The 19,076-nt window shown below is 39.1% G+C and overlaps 2 protein-coding genes across 3 annotated transcripts; both read right to left on the bottom strand.

Moving 5' to 3' along the window:
- Positions 1–609: 609 nt before the first annotated feature.
- haus5 (HAUS augmin-like complex, subunit 5) lies at positions 610–8,678 on the bottom strand. The gene is made up of 19 exons (XM_020080939.2): positions 8,346–8,678; positions 8,179–8,241; positions 7,932–7,964; positions 7,329–7,353; positions 7,046–7,178; positions 6,716–6,875; positions 6,530–6,623; positions 6,117–6,208; positions 5,958–6,012; positions 5,722–5,849; positions 5,546–5,627; positions 5,291–5,445; positions 4,626–4,788; positions 4,109–4,189; positions 3,793–3,938; positions 3,323–3,419; positions 2,541–2,679; positions 2,232–2,364; positions 610–1,512 (listed from the first exon to the last, which is right to left on the bottom strand). The coding sequence occupies exons 1-19, from the start codon at positions 8,441–8,443 to the stop codon at positions 1,410–1,412; spliced, it is 1,980 nt and encodes a 659-aa protein (XP_019936498.1). The 5' UTR covers positions 8,444–8,678; the 3' UTR covers positions 610–1,409.
- A 737-nt stretch (positions 8,679–9,415) lies between these two features.
- Positions 9,416–14,521, bottom strand: fzr1a (fizzy/cell division cycle 20 related 1a). Of its 2 annotated transcripts, none has more exons than XM_020080462.2 (14): positions 14,344–14,521; positions 13,848–13,957; positions 13,110–13,238; positions 12,877–12,940; positions 12,634–12,761; positions 12,318–12,406; positions 12,032–12,215; positions 11,826–11,891; positions 11,624–11,726; positions 11,328–11,512; positions 11,002–11,235; positions 10,413–10,517; positions 10,215–10,307; positions 9,416–10,122 (listed from the first exon to the last, which is right to left on the bottom strand). In XM_020080462.2, the coding sequence occupies exons 1-14, from the start codon at positions 14,495–14,497 to the stop codon at positions 10,081–10,083; spliced, it is 1,686 nt and encodes a 561-aa protein (XP_019936021.1). In that variant the 5' UTR covers positions 14,498–14,521; the 3' UTR covers positions 9,416–10,080. The 2 variants fall into 2 exon arrangements, with proteins under 2 accessions (XP_019936021.1, XP_019936020.1); XM_020080461.2 differs by having other exon boundaries at positions 12,634–12,764; positions 14,344–14,520.
- Between the last annotated feature and the right edge of the window lie 4,555 nt (positions 14,522–19,076).

Genomic DNA, 19,076 nt, shown 5'->3' with positions numbered 1-19,076 from the left:
TGCATATGCCATGTATTTATACTTCAAATAAAAAAGTTATATACAAAAACAAACAAACAACTGAGACAATATGCTGATACACTTTATAAAATGATTGAGTCTTTAGTTCAGTTATTTGAAGACAACATCACTGGGGATTGTGGTTCATAACTCTCCAGCACATCTTGTTCCCCATATCTTTAAAATGACTGTGTCCAATAAAGCTCTACACATGAGCAGGGCATGTTTTCTGTGAATACACCAAACTTTACTGACTAACAGTTTCGTATCAATGTTAAAACCCATAGATGCCATTTCCTCAAAACACCTTGTGACCTCTGTCAGTTTAAAAGCAGGTGTTCATGTTTCACATTCACCGCAGTCTTAAATGACTCTTTTTGGTGTCAACAAAGCAGCTCCAGTTCTCAACTGCTCAGACTGGATTCACAGACAGAAACTAATCACATGATATCTCTTTTGTTCTCAGGGATGCCTTTACTACACATATTTTGGGTACATGCTTGGTGGTCAGAGGGATCGAATTGCGTAGGGAAAACACCCAAGTGCAAAATCATTACTGTTTTTTTTCTCCACAGCTTGGAATGCATTTCAAGGAAGACAGGGGCAAAGTCTTGGTCTTGTATTTATTAGTAACTGACTTTCACAAGGTAAAGAGGAGGAGCATAAAGAGCCTAGAAAAGAAAACAAGAATTAGTGACAACCATTACTGCTGAGGGCTGCAGTTGATTTTGTAAATCAGTGATCATTGTCACAACATCCTACAGATCAGTGTAGGATCATCTTATGTCTTGTTTTGTCCAACCAAGCGTCCACAACCTGGGACGAGGGGTTGATCCTAATAAATACATATTGAAACAAAGAATAGCAGAAACTTTATATACAAGAAACTAAAAGCCAGCAAATTTTTGACATTTTTGATTGATAATGAATCAATCATCAAATCAGCTGGCTAATTGAATTATTGCTCTGTTAAGGTGCCCCCAGGTGAATAAATGCTGCTCTGTTCACCCCACCCCATCCCCCAAGTTTTCAGTAAATCCTGTTTAACCAAACCTCCCATGCTGCAATGATGTTTAGTAAATCTTAGTCTGTGGTGATTTGACTAAACACAACTATATTGGGACCATGTTCTACAGTATACACTAAAAAATGAGGTTCTTACAATAGAATTTAACCCTGGGCACCACCACAAGACAAGACCAGACACCTGGGACATGACATTCCATTCTAATGGTGCATAGAACACAACACATTAATACCTAATCAAACGGATAGACCAGTGAAAATCGACATGGCCTGTGGATCAGACAGTAGCCCACTCAGTCCATTGGTAGCCAGCCCTGACAGCAGCAATTCACCACTGAGAGGTGCTTAGAGGGATCTCCATTATATTAACTATGAGCTGTCGCTTAAGAGGCACTGGCAGCCAGTTTCCATCTTTGTAGCCACTGTTGAAAAGTCATTCCTCCTTTACTGGCTTCAGGGAGGACATGCTGGACTGGTTGATCCCACCTACATGTATAAACACACAAACAGAGAGAGTTAAAAAAAACTAGACTATAGAATCCCAAGTAAAGGTATGAGAAAAAAAACAACACAAATAAATTCATGTATCAGAAAAGAAAAAAAAAACGATCAAAGTAGTTTACAACAAAGTTTACCATCATTGAACAATTAAAAAGTGTCTTATATTCATATCTTTGGTCATCAATACTGCCTGTTTCCGAAACACATGATTGAGTATTCTGATGTTGAAATAAACCAAGTAAATTGAACTTGGTATGGTTTCTGTGAAATACCACTGAGCTGATTGTTGCACAGTCACTCTGTCTTGTAAGTTGTCAGACACATCAGGAGTTTTGCAAAACTCACATGTCAAAGCAGGCTTTTGTTCTTGCACAGTCGGAAAATACATGTTGTAGTGTTTGGACAAAATGCACAATTTTACTTTTTCCGGTTATAGCAGCTGTGCAGCAGCAACAAAGCTCCTTCACATTCTCCTGAATGAGGTTTGAGCTTCTTAGCTGTTGACTTACTCACCACAAATCTTGCCTGCATAACATTGTCTCTGTCAGAATGTGACCTTATGAAAGCTGCTTGTTGGGCACATAAACGATGGTGAAACTATTCCAATAGACCCCAATTGAATTCTCCTTTATAGACATTCTGACTGCTATAACAGTGCTTAATGCGATGGATGCACTGTTATTTACTGCAGAAATGTGCCTAACCAGTATGAGATGGCTGTTTTGACTTGGTCTCCATAAGAAATCCCCTGTGCACAACGTTGGGTGAGGCCTCTGACTCTTGGTACCAGACTCTTCAGAAGCTTCTGATCCTCCTCTACAACTCTGGACAGCAAGGCTAAGAGACACAATGAGGACAAACAGAAGATTTGTTGTTACTAAAACGGATCTCAGTTCCTAAACCTTCTTTTTGCCAAAGTGACATAAATTCTTCATCAAGTAGTACATGTACAAACAAAAAAACAGCGCTTGAGTGTGATAAAAGCTTCTCTCTAGATAAGTTCCTCTGATTACCTTTTTGATCAGATGCATGCAACATTTCTGTTTCCTTCTGTATTTTCTGAAGAGTGGCAGAGTGAAGTTGTAGCAACTGACGGAGGAAACGTAACTCAAGCTGCTGAGAGCGAGCGTGTAAACACAACTCCTCTGGAGCCTAAAGTGCAAGAAGGAGATACATTAGTCTGCGTCAAAGAACAAGGCAAAATACAAATAATTCCATTAAAAATTAAATGTTAATTATATAAAAGCAAAAGTTAGTTTGTTGAAGTGTTTGTTAAACTAGTAGATGTTCCTTAAAAGCAAAGTCATTGTGGCCTAGAATAAACAAGGCTGTTGATGTTATGCTTCTGTGCAGGAAAACAGATTTTCATGGATATTTTTATCAGCACTGTTAGTGAGACGACTGGGTTCAAGCGATGGCAGTGGCATTCAGGTGGTGAATATAAACCAACCTGAGTACGAGGAGTTTCAGGAGCAGTGTGAACTGTGGGAGCTGCTCGCTCAACTTTTATACATACATAATACAGGTTTCCACTGCCAAACATCACATGCAAAGTTATGCAGCAAAATGTGATTTAGATGCAAAGTAAAATGCATAGTCTAAGTGTTAAGTTAGAACGTTAGATTTTGAGAAATGATAATGACACTGGATCCAAAAGATACAAGTAACTGAGCCCTATGTTCTATAATGATGATTTCATTCCAAAGATGTAAAATAAGAATTAGTATGACATTCAATCTTTAAAGCGGAATGGTTTTAAAGTCACAACTGTGATATATTATATGTCAACACTCACCTTGTACAGTGGGAACTCCAGGCTCTGACACATGCTACTGAAGGTGGAGGACTGCAAGCGATGGATGGACAGTGATGATGCAGGGATTCTCTGCATTCTGAAACGGACATTTTCAATTTTACATTTGTCTTCCACAGTCGTCACCAGTATGATTAAAAATTACTTTTCTTGTCATGCACTTTACACTGAAGTCAAATGCTTTAGTGGACTGCAGGTGGAAACACGTTTACCACTTTTGGAATATTTTACCGACAGATGTTTTTGTTCTGCTTCTTTCATCTGCCTCCCTCCATGAATTTTTAATATAACATCAAATTAAAACTACTGAGGGTGTGATTGGATATGAAGTCCTCAGTTTCTGTGTTAGTTTAGGAAACTTTTTTTGTGCAATAAAAATAAAATGTAATTCTTTATGTACTCATCTGAATGTCATCTGAATGTGGTCTTTAAGTAGCGCTACGTTCTCTTACCCTTCAACAGTTCTGCGATCCAGAGCAAAGAGTGAAACCATTCCAAACTGTCTGGCATCTTTTGAAATAGAGTTCCTTAGACTTTTGGCTGCAGCGGTGACGTTATCAAACTGCGGCACCATCTTATTCTGGAGATAATCCTGTAACTGAAACATAATGGAGGGATAGAAATCTCAAAGAGATGTCCAGAAATGAGATTCTTCCTGACAAGTTTTTCAGGCTAAAAGAGACCAAAAACATTTCTTTCACCAAAGCATGAAACTAATTCTATAAACAATCTGTCTAGTTAAGTGTCACAGGTGTAGAACATCCACACCTCTCTGTGCAGATGGATCAGCTCTGTCTTGGCTGTGGAGTTCCCCTTAATCAGACTTCTGATCTGCTCCTGTCTGAGAACCTGCGGAGACACAACCCCACAACAACTCTAATGATTTACATTTCAGAAATATTGACAGCTCAGCATTTGAAGTTGATAAAAATCTTGTATATCAAGATGTCCCTCTTGTCACACTAGAATTCTAATGGAGTGAGATTTTTACAGCATGATAACGGTCTCAAAAAATGTCACAGTATCACGCTGTCTAGTGTTTCACAATCATCATGACTTATAATGACCCTTAACCGAATGAAAACAGAAGCGTTTATGAGTGTTGTTCTGCATGTTTTTGCATGTTGGTTTGCATGTTACCAAAAGTGCAGGAGGAAGTTATTACATCCTCACTGTAAGAGTTAGAGTTATTTTTAACAAAGTTTTTATACTTAACAAAATGCCTGATTCACCAGTGACATTAAAAGGTAATGACAAGTCTTATACTGTCAATTGTGACTCTCACCACTAGTTGTCTGAAGTGCAGAATGCTCTGCCACTGGCTGCGGAGGTTTCTGAGAGCTTCCTGGCGGCTTCTAGCGTGTTGGTCCAGTTTGATACAGCGATCTCTGATGTGATCTCTGGCTGCTGCCTGCATCACACTCTTGAGTTCCATCTCTACAACGGACCTGACAACACCACAGAGAGACAGGAAGATCAAGGAATGAAATACAGGCAAAAAAAGTTTTTATTTGGACTAAAGACTAAACAACACTTTATGGGGAGTTATGAGAATATTTCACCCTCTAATACACTACATTTACTTGACAGTATCTATGCTATTGTGGGCTCAAATCCACCTGTCCCTGACATTTTGGAGGGAGACAGCAGTTTTGGGAAAAGACATGAAGCTGGGCCTGAAGTCCAGGTCAATATTAAGTTCATCATTTTAACCTCTTAGTAATATAGTTTTACTATCAAATCTATGCAGCGCCTTGTAACATAGGGTTCAGTCACTTCAAGTAAATATTAAGTTACCTATGATATTATAGGCCGATGTGTATTTCTTGTTAAAGGTTTTTGAGTGACCATTACTAAAGGACTAGTTCAGAATAGAAAATGTTGTAGGGGATTTCTTAAATCTTTGATTTTTGTATTTCATGATCTGGTTAGTACATTGAGAGGACTCACATCGCCAAAGTGTCATTGTGGAGTTCATCAGCAATACCAGACACCTCCAGCTCAGCCTCCTTCTTGCGGGCCTGCAGCTGATGTTTGAGCTGCTGGACTCTAGAGCGAGTCTGGGTCAGTTCCACCAAGCTCTGCTCCACATCTTCCCAAGCATCCTGGAAAAGCAAAGAAAAAAGTATTACTCAGAAATGTCAAAAACGTCTTGTTTTAGTCTGAACTTTCTGAATATTAATTGTATGTGTTAATGTTAAGAACCTGAAGGAGGGTCTTAACCGGGGGCAACTCATTATCCTCTTCTGCTGACATGTCCAGCAGGTGATTGCTGTCATAGCGGAACCTGCAAAGAACAGGACAAAAAGTTACTATGGCAAACTATAAACTTTTAATTAAATAATCTAAAAACATGACATTAATTTGGTGGTATTTCTTACTGCAGAGCTGTCACATCACGAGTCACATCCAGAGAAGCCAGTTTGTTCTGCAGTTCTTTCTGTTCTCTGGAAGCTAAATATTGTAATGCGGACAGAACATGGTTTGGAGGGTAACCACCCAACATGTTCTAATGCAAAGACACACAACAACATGGTCACCCAAAGTAAAAATTAAAGACAGTTCACACAGAAATACCAAAATACTGAAGGAAAAAAATGACAAAAAATACACCAACCTCTACAGCACTCAACCAGTACTGAAACATGGCAGTCTTCTGTTCACGAGTCATACTGAGAAGGAAAGAAGCGATTAATTAATGAAAGAAGTTTAAAATATTCTAGAAGGTTTGTGGATACTTGATTTCTCAAATACTGTTATTCACTGTAGTCCTTACTGTTTGGCTGCTGAGTGCCCCGTTTTCAGTTCACTCTCTTGTAAAGACTGATAGAAGTGGACCCTGTCGTCACACAGCTCTCTGACTTCACGCTGACAGAAGAAAAGAAATTATGATAATTTCCTTCAATCAGCATCTGATGTAGTACAGACATTTCAAACTACATTACTCAGATGTCAAATCAGTGTTTGTCTTGACCAGCTTTTCTAATTTGAAAATATTCGAACAATATAAAAAGGGAAAAGACCAGCAGTCATTTCTTGACAAATGCGATTTTCAGTGTATGTTTTTTGATTACTGAATTTATCTATGTCCACACATTGTATATATTTTGACACGGCACATGTTAGACAATCTACATTTTAAAGTCTACTATATAGAGTAAATATAGAACAAATTTAGGCAGCTCTTACCAGGACCTGTGCCTCCGCTGTGGATTTGGAGTTGAGGTTGTCGCCATCATTACTACTTGAAGACTTATCAAACAGAACTTCAATCTCTGCTTTCCTTTAACACACAATGCAGAAGTTGTTTTCAATGAATCTGAACTACTACCTGATTTACATGCATTTGTACATCTTTCATTTTTCCTGCCTCACCCGGCCATCTGTTCCAGTGCCCGACAGTGCACACTGATCTTTTGTGTATCATCAGACAGCATATTGCAGCCCAGGACACAGCGCTGCCTGAAGGCCTGGAGAAGCAGCTCTCTGCGCCGACTATCCTCCACTTGGGCCCAGGTACGACTGATAGATTGCTCTGTTGAACAATGACAGTATAACAGTCGATTGCGGAGTCACTTAGCATATTTTACATCTGTGGAATATTGATATTGTGCATGTACACAAAGTATTTTCCTAATTGATAACATTATTTAAATACTGTAAAAAAAACATATGACCCGCTTTCACAGCATGTAATGGACTAACCTTGTGTTGCAAGCTGTTCCTCTGTTCCACTGATCTGTGAGTCCAGATGACTGATCTCAGCCTTCAGCTGCTCTATTTTTCTCTGAAGCTCTCTCTGCTTTGCAGCCTCACTCTGGCCTTCAGTCTGCTTCAGCTAGACATGCAAATACAACACCAGCAGGTAAAAGCACATATCATTTAAATAAGGTCTTTAATACAGCAATTCAAAATATCTACATTGTGTATCATTCAGTGTGACTACTTGTGAAAAATAATCAGGGGAAGAAAACAAGTTGTGGCCTACCTCTTTGTCCTGAAGAACTTTGTACCTTGGAAATCAAAATGTCAAGGAAATTACCAGACAACTGCTGAACCGACAGTGGTTCCCAGTGACAGAGGAAATTCAGTGTGTTTGAATGTTTGAACCGGAGCAGCTTTAACATACAATGGCAAGAACATAAATATACAAATGGCTTTAAGCTGCTTCAGTGACTTCTCAGAAAGTTTTCATTATAGCTTGCAGATACAAGGTTGAAAATAGTTTTCTTAAAAATCTAATAATTACACATCAGCTGATATTGACTTACTGTAAAAAAAAAAACACAACATAAATACATAAAGTTTTTGATTAAGTACCCTCAAGTTTTTCTAAAAATGTGTGGGTTGCAGGATGTTTTACAGATGAACTAAATAAGTCTGCAATGTGTTACAAAAACTACAGAATTGTCTCACTGCTTTAAAACTCCACTTCACTTTCTTGTCACTTATCGGCTGACACATAAGCCAATACAATATATCTAGTATGAGTTAATATTGACAGATGTATCAGCCAGGTGTAATTACCAGTCAGGATCTGAGTAACATGGACATTGTATTGACACTGGAAGGTATGAATCTGAAAGGATACCACTGCAGATTCCCACGCATGATCCGCACGTTCCTGAAAAGCAGAAAGAGGAAATACGCTATAATCGAGTGTACAGAGGGAGCACATTCCATCTATTCTAGGGACTACGATATTTATCAGATGCTATATTATTTGTTCTGAACAGGAAAATAGAGAGTGGGTGGATTACGAGAAGGGATACAAGAAATCAACAGTACCCCAACCATAAATAAATGATCCATAAGATAAACAACAGGACGAGACTGACCTCTGATGGGAGACGTGTTGGATGACATATTTCCATATTGACTTCCCTGTCCCAACACAGAGCCTGGAAAACAAATGACCAGCGTTACTTCAACTCTGTAAATCGTAACGACCTCTGCTCTTCAGTGTTAACTACAGCAGCAGATTAAGAGACTGGTGGACTCTCACGTTTTAAAGTAGCTGTCATTTGGCAGACTGTCCGGGGGCAGGTTGAACTCCTCTGTCGCCCATCGCTTCAACTCCTGTACGAGACTCCTGTCCGCCATCCTGACACAACAACAACAAGCTAGCTGCTGCAAGCTAACACTCAGCTAGCCTGTCTGAGCCACTGATATCTGGTTTAACGTTGTTAATCACAATCCTCAGTCTGTCGCTGCACTTGAGAACAACATGTCTCTCTGTTAATTCACATACATTCACTCGGTTACTGATTTTATTAATCGGAAATAATCAAACTTCCAACTTCCCGCCTGTTGTCCGTGTTTCCGGGGGAGAATGATCATATCCGGGGGCACAGCGCCTCTGCTGGTGGGAGGTGGTTGTTGTCGACTGTTGTTGATAAACAGTTGTTTTCATTCTACCTCTTTACATAGAGGTAAACCTAAAACCTAAGTTTAGACATGAACCAAAGCTCTGTACTTTTAACATACACACAATTTTGATATGCACAAATAAAAACTAGTGAAGATGATACAACAGTTCTGCAACAAGTGTTTGTTGGAGCTGCTTCAGATGTGTTTATTTAACTTTATCATGTTATGTTGTACACTGTTAGATAGACTCACATTATAGAGACATGTGTTTTCAGGTCTGCCCTTGTGGATACTGACCAAATGGTTCAAGAAAAATAAGAACTCAACTGAAAAAACTGAAGTATAAATGAAAGGTAAGATTTATTGCAGGACGTGTTTGACTACATTTGTTTTAGGCAGGTGAATCTAAAAAATGGGCAAGTGCATTAGCTAGATTTAACTTGATTTACATCGTATCCCTGTTGATAACTAATTCCTAACTTATAGTTAGTAGCCATTTTTGTGTATATGTATTAATATATGGGGAAGAATTGACAAAAGAATCTATGAATTGTCAGTTAATCTACTATAGCACTGTAATTTATGGTTAGTAAAATTGAGCTGCATTTGTCTTCAGACTACAAAATTAAAGCTTTATTCATCATTATAAAACATAATCTAACCTTGTTTAAATCAAGTCCAAAAATAAATGAAAAAAGAACTATATACAAAGTCACACCTTCTTTTATTTTGTCCTTTACTACAAAGAATCAATCGTGTAGTATACGTCTCAATGCACAGCATGAGACTTTCAAAACACTGGAGGAAACTGCATAATATCTACCAACTACCCTTCAACCTTAGTAGTCGCAGGATCACAGTAAACATGGTGCGCATACTGTAGAAGGCTTAGTCGGTGATTTTGTTTAGTTTGTATGTTTAAGTCCTATTTTTCTCCACTGAATCTCATTTTTCCATTACAGACGATTCATACACTGAATATTTACCATGTATCAAGTGCATTAAATAAATTAAACCTGAGTTAAACAAAAACTAAAAATGTTCTCTCCACATTCAAAGTCCGAAGTATTGAAAACATTATCACAACATTTTTAAGGCCCATGATTATTTGTTACAAAAAATACAAAATGGAAATAAACCCATATTTTAAAAAAGTAAAGAAAAATTACAATCATATTGAGAGCATATGTGTCAAACAAATGTTAGTGTCAAAAATATAGATCTCAGTTGTTCCTGCTGCCTTTTCCTCAGTGAAAAATCTCCCGAGATGCCTCAGATTGTAATGTCTGTCCTTAGCACCATGTTTAAGAATTGTCCACTGATGACACGAGGATCCACTCAAAGTTGAATTTTTAAACATTTGTTTGAAGTTACCGTATCCTGGTGAAGAGATTTAAAACTGAAACAGATTCCTGAAACAAAAGATACAGAAACTTGGATCATTATTTTGCAGGTTCAGGGTTCAGAGTACTGAATATTACTCCAAAACAAAATACTTTCTCACCTTCGTTGACCTTGTTTTACTGAAAACGTTCCAGAAGCGTAGGGTCTCATCTCCAGCTCCTGTCACTATCGCCTCACCATCCGGGGACATCGCCTGAAAACATTAAACATTTATGAGGATGCTGCCATTTTCTGGCAAAGATGGTAGGTTTTTAGCATTAATGTGACCAGCACTGAAATCTCACACACATATACTGACCAGGTAGAGGACTCTGTACGAGTGTCCTGTGAGCTTGGCCACCTGAGTGAGAGCTGGATATTTCCACACCAAGATCTGGTTCTGAGAGTAGCCATGGGTGCTCACCTGAAAAGAAATACATAATTATAATCCATGGTGCTGTGAAAACGGCACTGTGTGTAAAATTCTATCTGTATACTTAACCAAATTCAGTTAGAAACTATTTAATTACTGCAATCCAAAAAGACCACTATTTTATACAGACAGGTGGCTTGACAGTGCATCCTACATTGTGTGAAAGGACAAGGTCAAGGTCACAACCTTATACCAAGAATACCATTAAGGTATATGATCCTCAGTTAATAAGAATTTACTTCTCATGGTATCATTTGTTAATAGAAATATGCCTTGATACAAAGTAACAGTGATGGTGATTTATTCTAAAATAAACAGTGTAAGTAAAGACTGACATCAAAGTAAAATATTTTTCCAAATTCATATAGATTAGGTACAAATAGAAATAGAAAAACACAAAATAGTCAATTGCATAAGCATTCACCTTATTTCTCTGTACAACAAATGTGTCCAGTGTGTATCTAGACTCACTCACCAGCTCATTAGCATGCTTGGACCAGGCCAGGTTGCAGACCTGTGAGCCTGTGTCCATACATTGCAGCGGCTGCGACGTCAGTGTGTTCCAAAATCGGATGCAGCGGTCGGCAGTGCCGCCTCCAGACGCCAGCAGGCCGTGCTGATGGGGGGACCAGGCGATGGCTTTAACTGCGGCCAGGTGATCCATGTAGGTCTGCACTGGGCTCAGCGAGGAGTGGTTCCACACCAGCAGCTGAGGTGACAAATCAAATCTTTATTAATGAGCCAATCAAAATAAAAGATTGATAAAGATAGAGACATGATTCATAAATAAAACAACTGCACCTTGTTGTCATTGCCACCAGAAGCCAGCAGCTGATGGTCAGTGCTCCACTTTAACCCACACACTTCCTGTCTGTGTCCCTGCAACCGCCTCTCTGACTGCAGTGGAGGCGTCCGTATGTCTCTTTGAAGAATCATGCGATCACGGCTTCCTGAAGACAACTGGTCTGCATTCCAAGCTAAAGCTCCTTTAGACAGAGCAAAATGTCCTTTATACTTGATCACACTCTCAACATATGACTAAAAACATAATTTTCAAAAGGCAACCATTCTATAACCCTAACTGAAACCATTCATACCAACTCTGGCTGTGTGTCCTTCCAAGGCAAAGAGTTTCTTCCCAGCGCCAGCGTCCCAGATCTGAACATATCCTTTGTGAGTTCCCACTGCGACCAAGTTACCCTAAAAAGAATCATAAACAAAAATCATAAGAATCATTAACAAAAACGAACAATGACTATTTATACCTAAGGTTCTGATGGCAATAAGCTGTGCACTTACCCTTTCAGACCACCCAACTGATGTGACTGAGTCTCCCTCCACTGACAGATCACACAACCTTGTTACCTGAGGAAAAGGGAGATTAAATATGTCACAGCAAAATAAGGAATTCTTCTAAAATTAAAAATATATATTTATAAATATGAATCAAACAGTTCAAGTCCAAGTTGAACATTTGTTGTACAGACACACACACAGTGTAGTACCTGGCTGGTACAGGCACTCCACAGGTAAACACATGTGCCCAGCCCGACACTGAGGACGTTGAGGGAGGACCAGTCCACTAGGTTGAGATAAAAGTCATCCTGCAGCTCTGGAGCATCGAGAACCTTAAAGGGGATCTTTGAGATCTTGCGTGTTGGCTTCCTCGGCGAACGTAACAATTTTTGACTGAAGCAGAAAAAGTTGGACACTATGAAATCCTGATGCTGAAATGTACGTGTTACTGTTTAAAATGCAATCTACTTTGAAAGATCTAAAAGACTAAAATACCTTTTGTTGCTGACAGGTGATAAGGAGTATGGGGAGATGTTGGTGCCATTGTCATTTTCAGGAGACATTCTTTTGGTGTTGAGTGAATACTGTAAAGAATACAAAGGCAGACATTATATTTTCTACCAGCTTCAGTAAAATAACATAAAACACTGAAGAAAACCTGCACACTGACTAAATAATTGTTCTAATCTATGTTTTTGTTGTTTTGCTCCTGTTTAGGACTTCCAGAGCATATTCCATTTCTTTCTGTTCTGATGTGATAAATGCGCCTCATAATTCAGTATGTAAGGGGTGTGAGATGACATGTACATACAGTGAAGAGACTCCTCTTCTCAGGGGTGGATGGTTGTAGACGTCTGTCCTCCGTCTGGGGGTCCTGGATCTTTTCTATTCCTGCTCCCAGCAGCTCATTCTTCAGCAAAGCAGAATAGGCCAGCCCATCTGCTACAGGCACAATTATATAATCTGATTCATTATACTCTATAAACAAATATAAAGCCACAATCTGTAAATAAGAAACTAATAGAATTTCCAAAATAACCTTTAAAAAAATTACCTTTGACGTTATCAGTAGTGGCATCTTTAGATTTTCTGCTCTGAACTGGTGATTTTTCATTTTCCTAATTAAAAACCATTGATGTCATTGATTTGAGGTAGACATAACATCCAGACTGTAAACAACTTCACCCAGACACACTGTTAACATTTCGAAATGTGTAATATACATTTAAAAAAATCCCTGACAAAAGCAATGACACACAGATTAATAAATTCTAAACATGTTCTTACATTTATCCTGTGGAAGTTGATATTCCAGTTGGCCCCGGCTCTGGTGGGTATAAACCTGTCTCCAAGCTTACTGGGCGAGGATAATGGGGAACCAGTGGGTGTCCGACTGTGGAGACTGCGAGTCGATTTCTGCAAAATCAACAAATTAACAACAAGTATACTTAGTTCTGAATTTGTGGAAGTTTGGTCACTTTTTTATCAGTTCTAATATTCAGTTCTGTGTAAAAGTTTTAGGCACTTCATATAAGATTATATGATTGTCATCCATCACACCGTGTTATCAGGGAGGCTTCTGATCAGCCCGAGATACAAATACTGTCAGAGACAAAAAAGAACAAGGAGTCCTGCAACAGATGTTATGGCCCTGACAGAGTCCTCTGACAGAAGACATTGACTACGGGGCCAAAAAACACAGATCAACTGTGTTCTGCAAGATTCTTGAAACAACTTACCTGCTAACTACCATGACAAAGTGCACAAGTGTAACAACAATTACATTTCAAAGGAAAAAAGTGACCACAGTAAATGTTGTTTTAGTTTTTTCTTTGTATGAAGTTACCTGACATATAGTGAACTATTCATGGCAAGATCTTTGGAAGCATCCTCACTTCACCATTAGTGCCTAAAACTTATGTTCAATACTGATTGTTCTCCTTCCTGACGCTGACAAAGGTTGAGTGTAGATGATTAAGGGTAACATGAAAAGGAAAGAGCACAGAAAAGAATTACTGGACTTACAACAGGACTCAAGTTGTCATTTTGAATGTTAATTTGTCGGAAGAGGCGATGTTCATATTCTGTATCCATCCTAGACACTGATCCTACAGCCACAGAATGGGAAGACAAGCCTGGCAAATACAAGAACGAAAACATATCTTAAATTGAAGAATTACAAAAGGCATCCAAATGATTTGCAGTTTCCTGATTTCAATCTGTTAAACGAGAATGTGTGGAATGACAGTCCGACATGAAATAAAGACATTAGGATACTCAAACGTTTCCAAAGTAAGAGCACAATCACTGAGTCAACTATGACTTGAATAAGTTCAGCTCGGTGTGGAAGTGAGGAGCTCGATAATGTCGTTCAAATGACTGTGTCAACATTTGTATCTTCAGTCATGCTTCTATTTAAAAACTGTCAGGCTATATAGCTTTAGCGAACTTAGCTCACGGCTAATTTGGCTAGTGGCTAACTTAGCAAGTGGTCGTGTTCACTTGGCTACAGGAAACATACCAGAGCCGCTGAGCAGCACCGACACTGACCGGACACCGACACAGACCGGACACTGACACAGATGCGATGGATCGAAGCAACACCTGCAAAGCTGTTCACTGTCAGAGGAAGGTTTGTGTTTACTTCTGTTTATTGATGACGTGAAGAGGTGCATTCTGGGATGTTTCACACCTTCCCTCCAGTGACGCAACTCTCACGTCATCAAAACACGGAAGCACAACTTTTTTATTTCTCGAAGTTTACATTTTAGAGCATATGGCAATTCATTCGTGTCATATACAGAAACACACGATGCAGACAACCAACTAACTCCAATACGAACCAGAAGATCGATGATGACATGAGATTAAAAATAAAATTTAAGTTTTTAATAGGATTCCAATAATCACAAGGCATCAAAGTTCCGCAGTTTTGTTGGACTGTTTTCTTCTGCATATACATCAAGGATTCCTAGTAGATTGCAAACTATTCAATGAAGGCTGTGTTTTCATGGCGTGTTTCATGATTCCTCACTGCTTTCATCTGTTCATTGAAACTGGAATAAAGTGGAAACATTCATGTGTTTCTGTCATGGCAGAGTTTCAAACATAGGGGGCGTAGTAGTTCCATCCTTCCATCCAAGTCTCCAGGCACGTTGGTGTGTAGACTGAACAAGCTTTAGAACTTGTTTTGGTTTTTACCAGCCCTTGTCTTACAGCCTTATGCTTCAGGACTTTTAAAACACATATTAAAAATGTTTGCAGTAACAAAAGTTACAGAATATGATGTGATGCCCAAATGGAGAAATTCTCTGCAGCATGTAAAGTAATGTCTTGCTCAAAGGCTCCTCAATATGGTGGATGCCTGATGTGCATGGTATCATAGAATAATATCACTGATCAGTATCAGGCTCCATATTTGTTTAAAAAATCCACTGAAACAAGATGGCAATATGAGCAATGTATTCCAGGCTCCCATCTGTTTTTTTTCTTTGTATTGATTTAAAGAGACACAATATAAAACACTGCATACACAGCACAGAGCACTCCATGTGTTGAACAAAATCACAGTGGATCACCTTTGTGCATTGAGTGTTGAACAGCTGGAACTTTTACAATATGCATCTTCTTTGAAGATCCAGGACACTTTTAGTCCGGCTGCCGGAGTAGGAATCATTCAATTGGGCAGATCTAAGCTGATGAATAAACAGTTAATTTTGGCAAGCAAATGGTAAATGATAAAATCCAACAGACATTTAAAGTTGTTTCAATGGAAAGAAATGAGTGCCAAATTAAAATGAAACGATAAAAATGTAACGCTATGACAGCCTCTGACAAACCACTTCCTCAGTGACCTAAATGACTTCATCTAAGCATGAAGAGCTACATTTGATCCTAGAGTCAGTGATACTGTGATACATGCTGTTGTGCTTCCATTAAACTAAAGCAACTGCCTCACTGTCAACTTTCTGTGGTACTTTATTTTATAACTTGTGTACCGTTACCTACATCCCATGACCCGTTGCATCCCAGATCTGGTTCCTGTTGGCTCACAACACAGGGCTTCTAAATGTAACTTGCCAAATAATAATGAACAAATACCACACATCTCAGGAGCAGCCTGTACACAGTGGTAATGTACAATGTGATCACACTGTGATGTATATTTTACAAACAGAAAGTCATGATGAAAACATACAACTTGAGAGAGAACAGTGAGATTGTAAGTGTGCTGTGTTAAAAAAGCTGCAGACTTGTGATGAGATATGTGATGATCTAATCAGGTGTGAAGCCTGGTTTTGGTTCATGACAGTTCAGCTGTATTTTTAGATTTGATGGCTTGGCCCTCTTCCTTCTTTAGATTATTCTGTAACAGGATTATTGATTCACTGTGTGTGTGTGTGTGTGTGTGTGTGTATGTGTGCATGCGTGTGTGATAAATGTTTTGAATTTGTTTACACATTTTGTGTTGTGCCCCCCCCCATTGCTGAATGTACTCTCCTCTCACCAGCCTCGTCTGTACAATAGAGTGGTCTCTGGGTTTTGCTGCTAATGACCACGTAGCTGTAACAAAAGACTGAGCTCTGTGCCTTTAATGTCGTCAAGTGTAGTGATAATAATCACACATGGAGTGGACAGGGCCCCCCCCGTGAACTTCACTGTGTGTCTGAGCGAGCCTATAGAAATGTAGCACATCAGACACACTACATAGTCCTGCAAGTGTGAAGGAAGCACCCCCTCCACCAGACACACACATACACACACGCGCACGCACACACACACACACACACACACACTTTGTCTGTCTGTCTATCTGTCTCCTTCACACAGACACACCCACACAAGACTGGCGCCAACGACCAAATCCCCCCTCATGCCCCCCCTTTAACTGACCTCTAATTATGTCATGCGAAAAAGCTGTGTCCCATTGAAAAGCTCTCTTAATCAAACCCAATTAATTCCGCTGTTTTCCCTTATTATCCTTTGCAAGGAACGCGTCTTTCCAATAAGACTGTTAACTCCAGCCTTGGCCCTTTCAGATCTACTGGGGTGCAGGAGCGAAATAATAGACTGCACAATTAATCAATTAGTCAGGAGGGCCTCAGTTGTTCTTAATGAACACAGTAATCGTGGAGCAGAGTGGTGCAGTGGTTCTGGGCTTCCTCCAAATCTTCCTTAGCAACGTTCAACTTTAAATACGTGCATCCTCACCTCTGTGACCTTTACAGAAAGACTTTATGGAAAAACATGACAATGTACAAATACTAGAGTAGATCACTTCATGATAGTATATCATTATTATCAGTTTATTTTCTGCTCTCATAATTCTCCTGTAATTCCTACAGGCACCAGTAATTTCTTTACTTAGCAAATGGTTCCTACAAGTTATCATTAAATATTCAAACTGTGAAGCAATCTTCACTGATGTATTGTTTTATTATTCAAAACCAGTTAAATAAAGTGTCTCATATGAGGCCAAGTAAAGTGCAGTCAAGGTAGTTTGCTGAAGGAGGGCATAGATTCAGTCAAAATCTCCAGGAATAGCTGAATAGCCAGATGTTGTGTTCAGAATATTTATCACATTTACTCCAGTATATGTTGCAAGGTCAAGAACACATTTCAATATGCAAGTCTCAAGCTTTACTTTGCATATATTTCTGATTAAATGTAGCCTTTTACTTCTTGTATCTGAAAGACTCAAAGTTGGTTCTGCCTCAACAACAATCACCTCACAGTGATGTTAAGAGACAGAGTAAGGTTGAGATTTTTAGTCTGAAGTATCAGGTCAGGTAATTGTAATGCAACATGGAGCGTTGAAGGAATCAGTTCGAGGACTTGTTGAGAGAGAACCTTTTAAAAAACGGCCTCTAAAATTGTATTTGGTTCATGTTTGAATCCATTTTTTGAATGTGTCTCGATCAGAACTTTTCTTTCACGTTGACGCTGCTCTTTTTCCCATGCTTTTCATTGTGCCATGCACTCTGGCTCAACGCATGCTTACCCTGGCCCCTGGCTGTGGCCATAGCCCCGACTTGGCCCCGACTGAGCAGTGCCAAGCTGTCCAGCAGTTAGTTAGTGTCTGTTCAGGCCCAGCTCGGCCCGGCCTGGCCTGGGTACTAATCCCCGGGGCTGTCAGAGGACCCCGCTCTGAACTCATCCTGCAACACAGGAAAACGCTCTAATTGGGGGATTTTCTACATCATTAACCCTGATGAGCAGCCACCCCACCCTCCCTCCCCTCCCTCTCTCTCTCTCTCTTCCTCTCCACTCTTACTTCTCCTCTCTCTCCCACTCTGTCTCCCTCACTCCCACACTTTACTTCAGCTTAATTCTCTCTTAATGTTTCTCTTTTTACTTTCTCTCACTGACTTCCTCACATTCTCTGTCTTTACTTTCATCTTTACAACTTCAGAGCATTTTTCATCCATACAGTGTTGTAGTTGTTTGGCTCTTTGAAGACATTGGAAGATATGACCTCATCAACTTGAATCAACATGTAAAAGTATTGAAGTGCTACAAGTCCCTGTAGTCTTACATGTGCAGTAAAAAGTAAAGTAGTGTTTCAATTATTTCCCTGAGATGTGAGTTCAAATATGGCTTAATTTACTCCCCCTTCATAAATCAAGTTATGTCACTTCATCATATCTGATTTTATTTTTGTTTTAATGCCAACACCTACCCTCAATATATCACCAATACATTTAACTCACAGATCCAAGTGTCACATACTCTGAAAAATCCTAAAAGGCTCCTATAACCATCTTAATGGAAAAATATTCTGTCCACATAAGATAAATACTTATACAGGTTGTTGGAAATGTCCTTACAACATATGTAATTGTGTATGAAAATATAAAATATTGAAAAAAATCAATAGATGCAAATCTAATTGATAATAACATTAATTATATATGTCAAGTCCAGCTTTGTTTGGAATTGGAAGATGATGTCCAAATTAAGAAACAACTATTCTGGAGACATTTAATATTTTCTCATCCAGATGTTTAGAGGAGGTGTGTTTGGCATCTAGAAATGACTCCAGATCATTGTGGTTCATAAAACTTCTCTTTTTTACTTAGTTTTAGGATATAATTGGATGCTTAGTTCTGCATCTCAAATGGTAAAACCGGAGCTAAACAACAACACAACACTGAAAAAATATGTCTCTGTTACTTCCACTATAGCTTCTCCATATGGTCCCAGAAGTGAGGTACGTCCATCTGTCCAGGAAAGTGATTCACACGCTGAGGAGAG

This window comes from Paralichthys olivaceus, chromosome 3, assembly GCF_024713975.1.
Source record: "Paralichthys olivaceus isolate ysfri-2021 chromosome 3, ASM2471397v2, whole genome shotgun sequence".
NCBI classification, from domain to species: Eukaryota; Metazoa; Chordata; class Actinopteri; order Pleuronectiformes; family Paralichthyidae; genus Paralichthys; species Paralichthys olivaceus.
This window is presented reverse-complemented; position numbering and strand designations above follow the sequence as displayed.

Excerpts from the sequence above, each read along its gene's own strand:
- haus5 (XM_020080939.2), bottom strand. The coding sequence starts at position 8,443 with ATGGCGGACAGGAGTCTCGTACAGGAGTTGAAGCGATGGGCGACAGAG. Across the intron at positions 7,354-7,931 it reads ATGCGTGGGAATCTGCAGTG|GTACAAAGTTCTTCAGGACA; the intron begins GTATCCTTTCAG and ends TTGATTTCCAAG. Across the intron at positions 6,624-6,715 it reads GCACTGGAACAGATGGCCGG|GAAAGCAGAGATTGAAGTTC; the intron begins GTGAGGCAGGAA and ends TGTGTGTTAAAG.
- fzr1a (XM_020080461.2), bottom strand. The coding sequence starts at position 14,497 with ATGCACCTCTTCACGTCATCAATAAACAGAAGTAAACACAAACCTTCC. Across the intron at positions 11,513-11,623 it reads AGGACACACAGCCAGAGTTG|GAGCTTTAGCTTGGAATGCA; the intron begins GTATGAATGGTT and ends CTCTGTCTAAAG. Across the intron at positions 10,308-10,412 it reads CGTACAGAGTCCTCTACCTG|GCGATGTCCCCGGATGGTGA; the intron begins GTCAGTATATGT and ends TAATGTTTTCAG.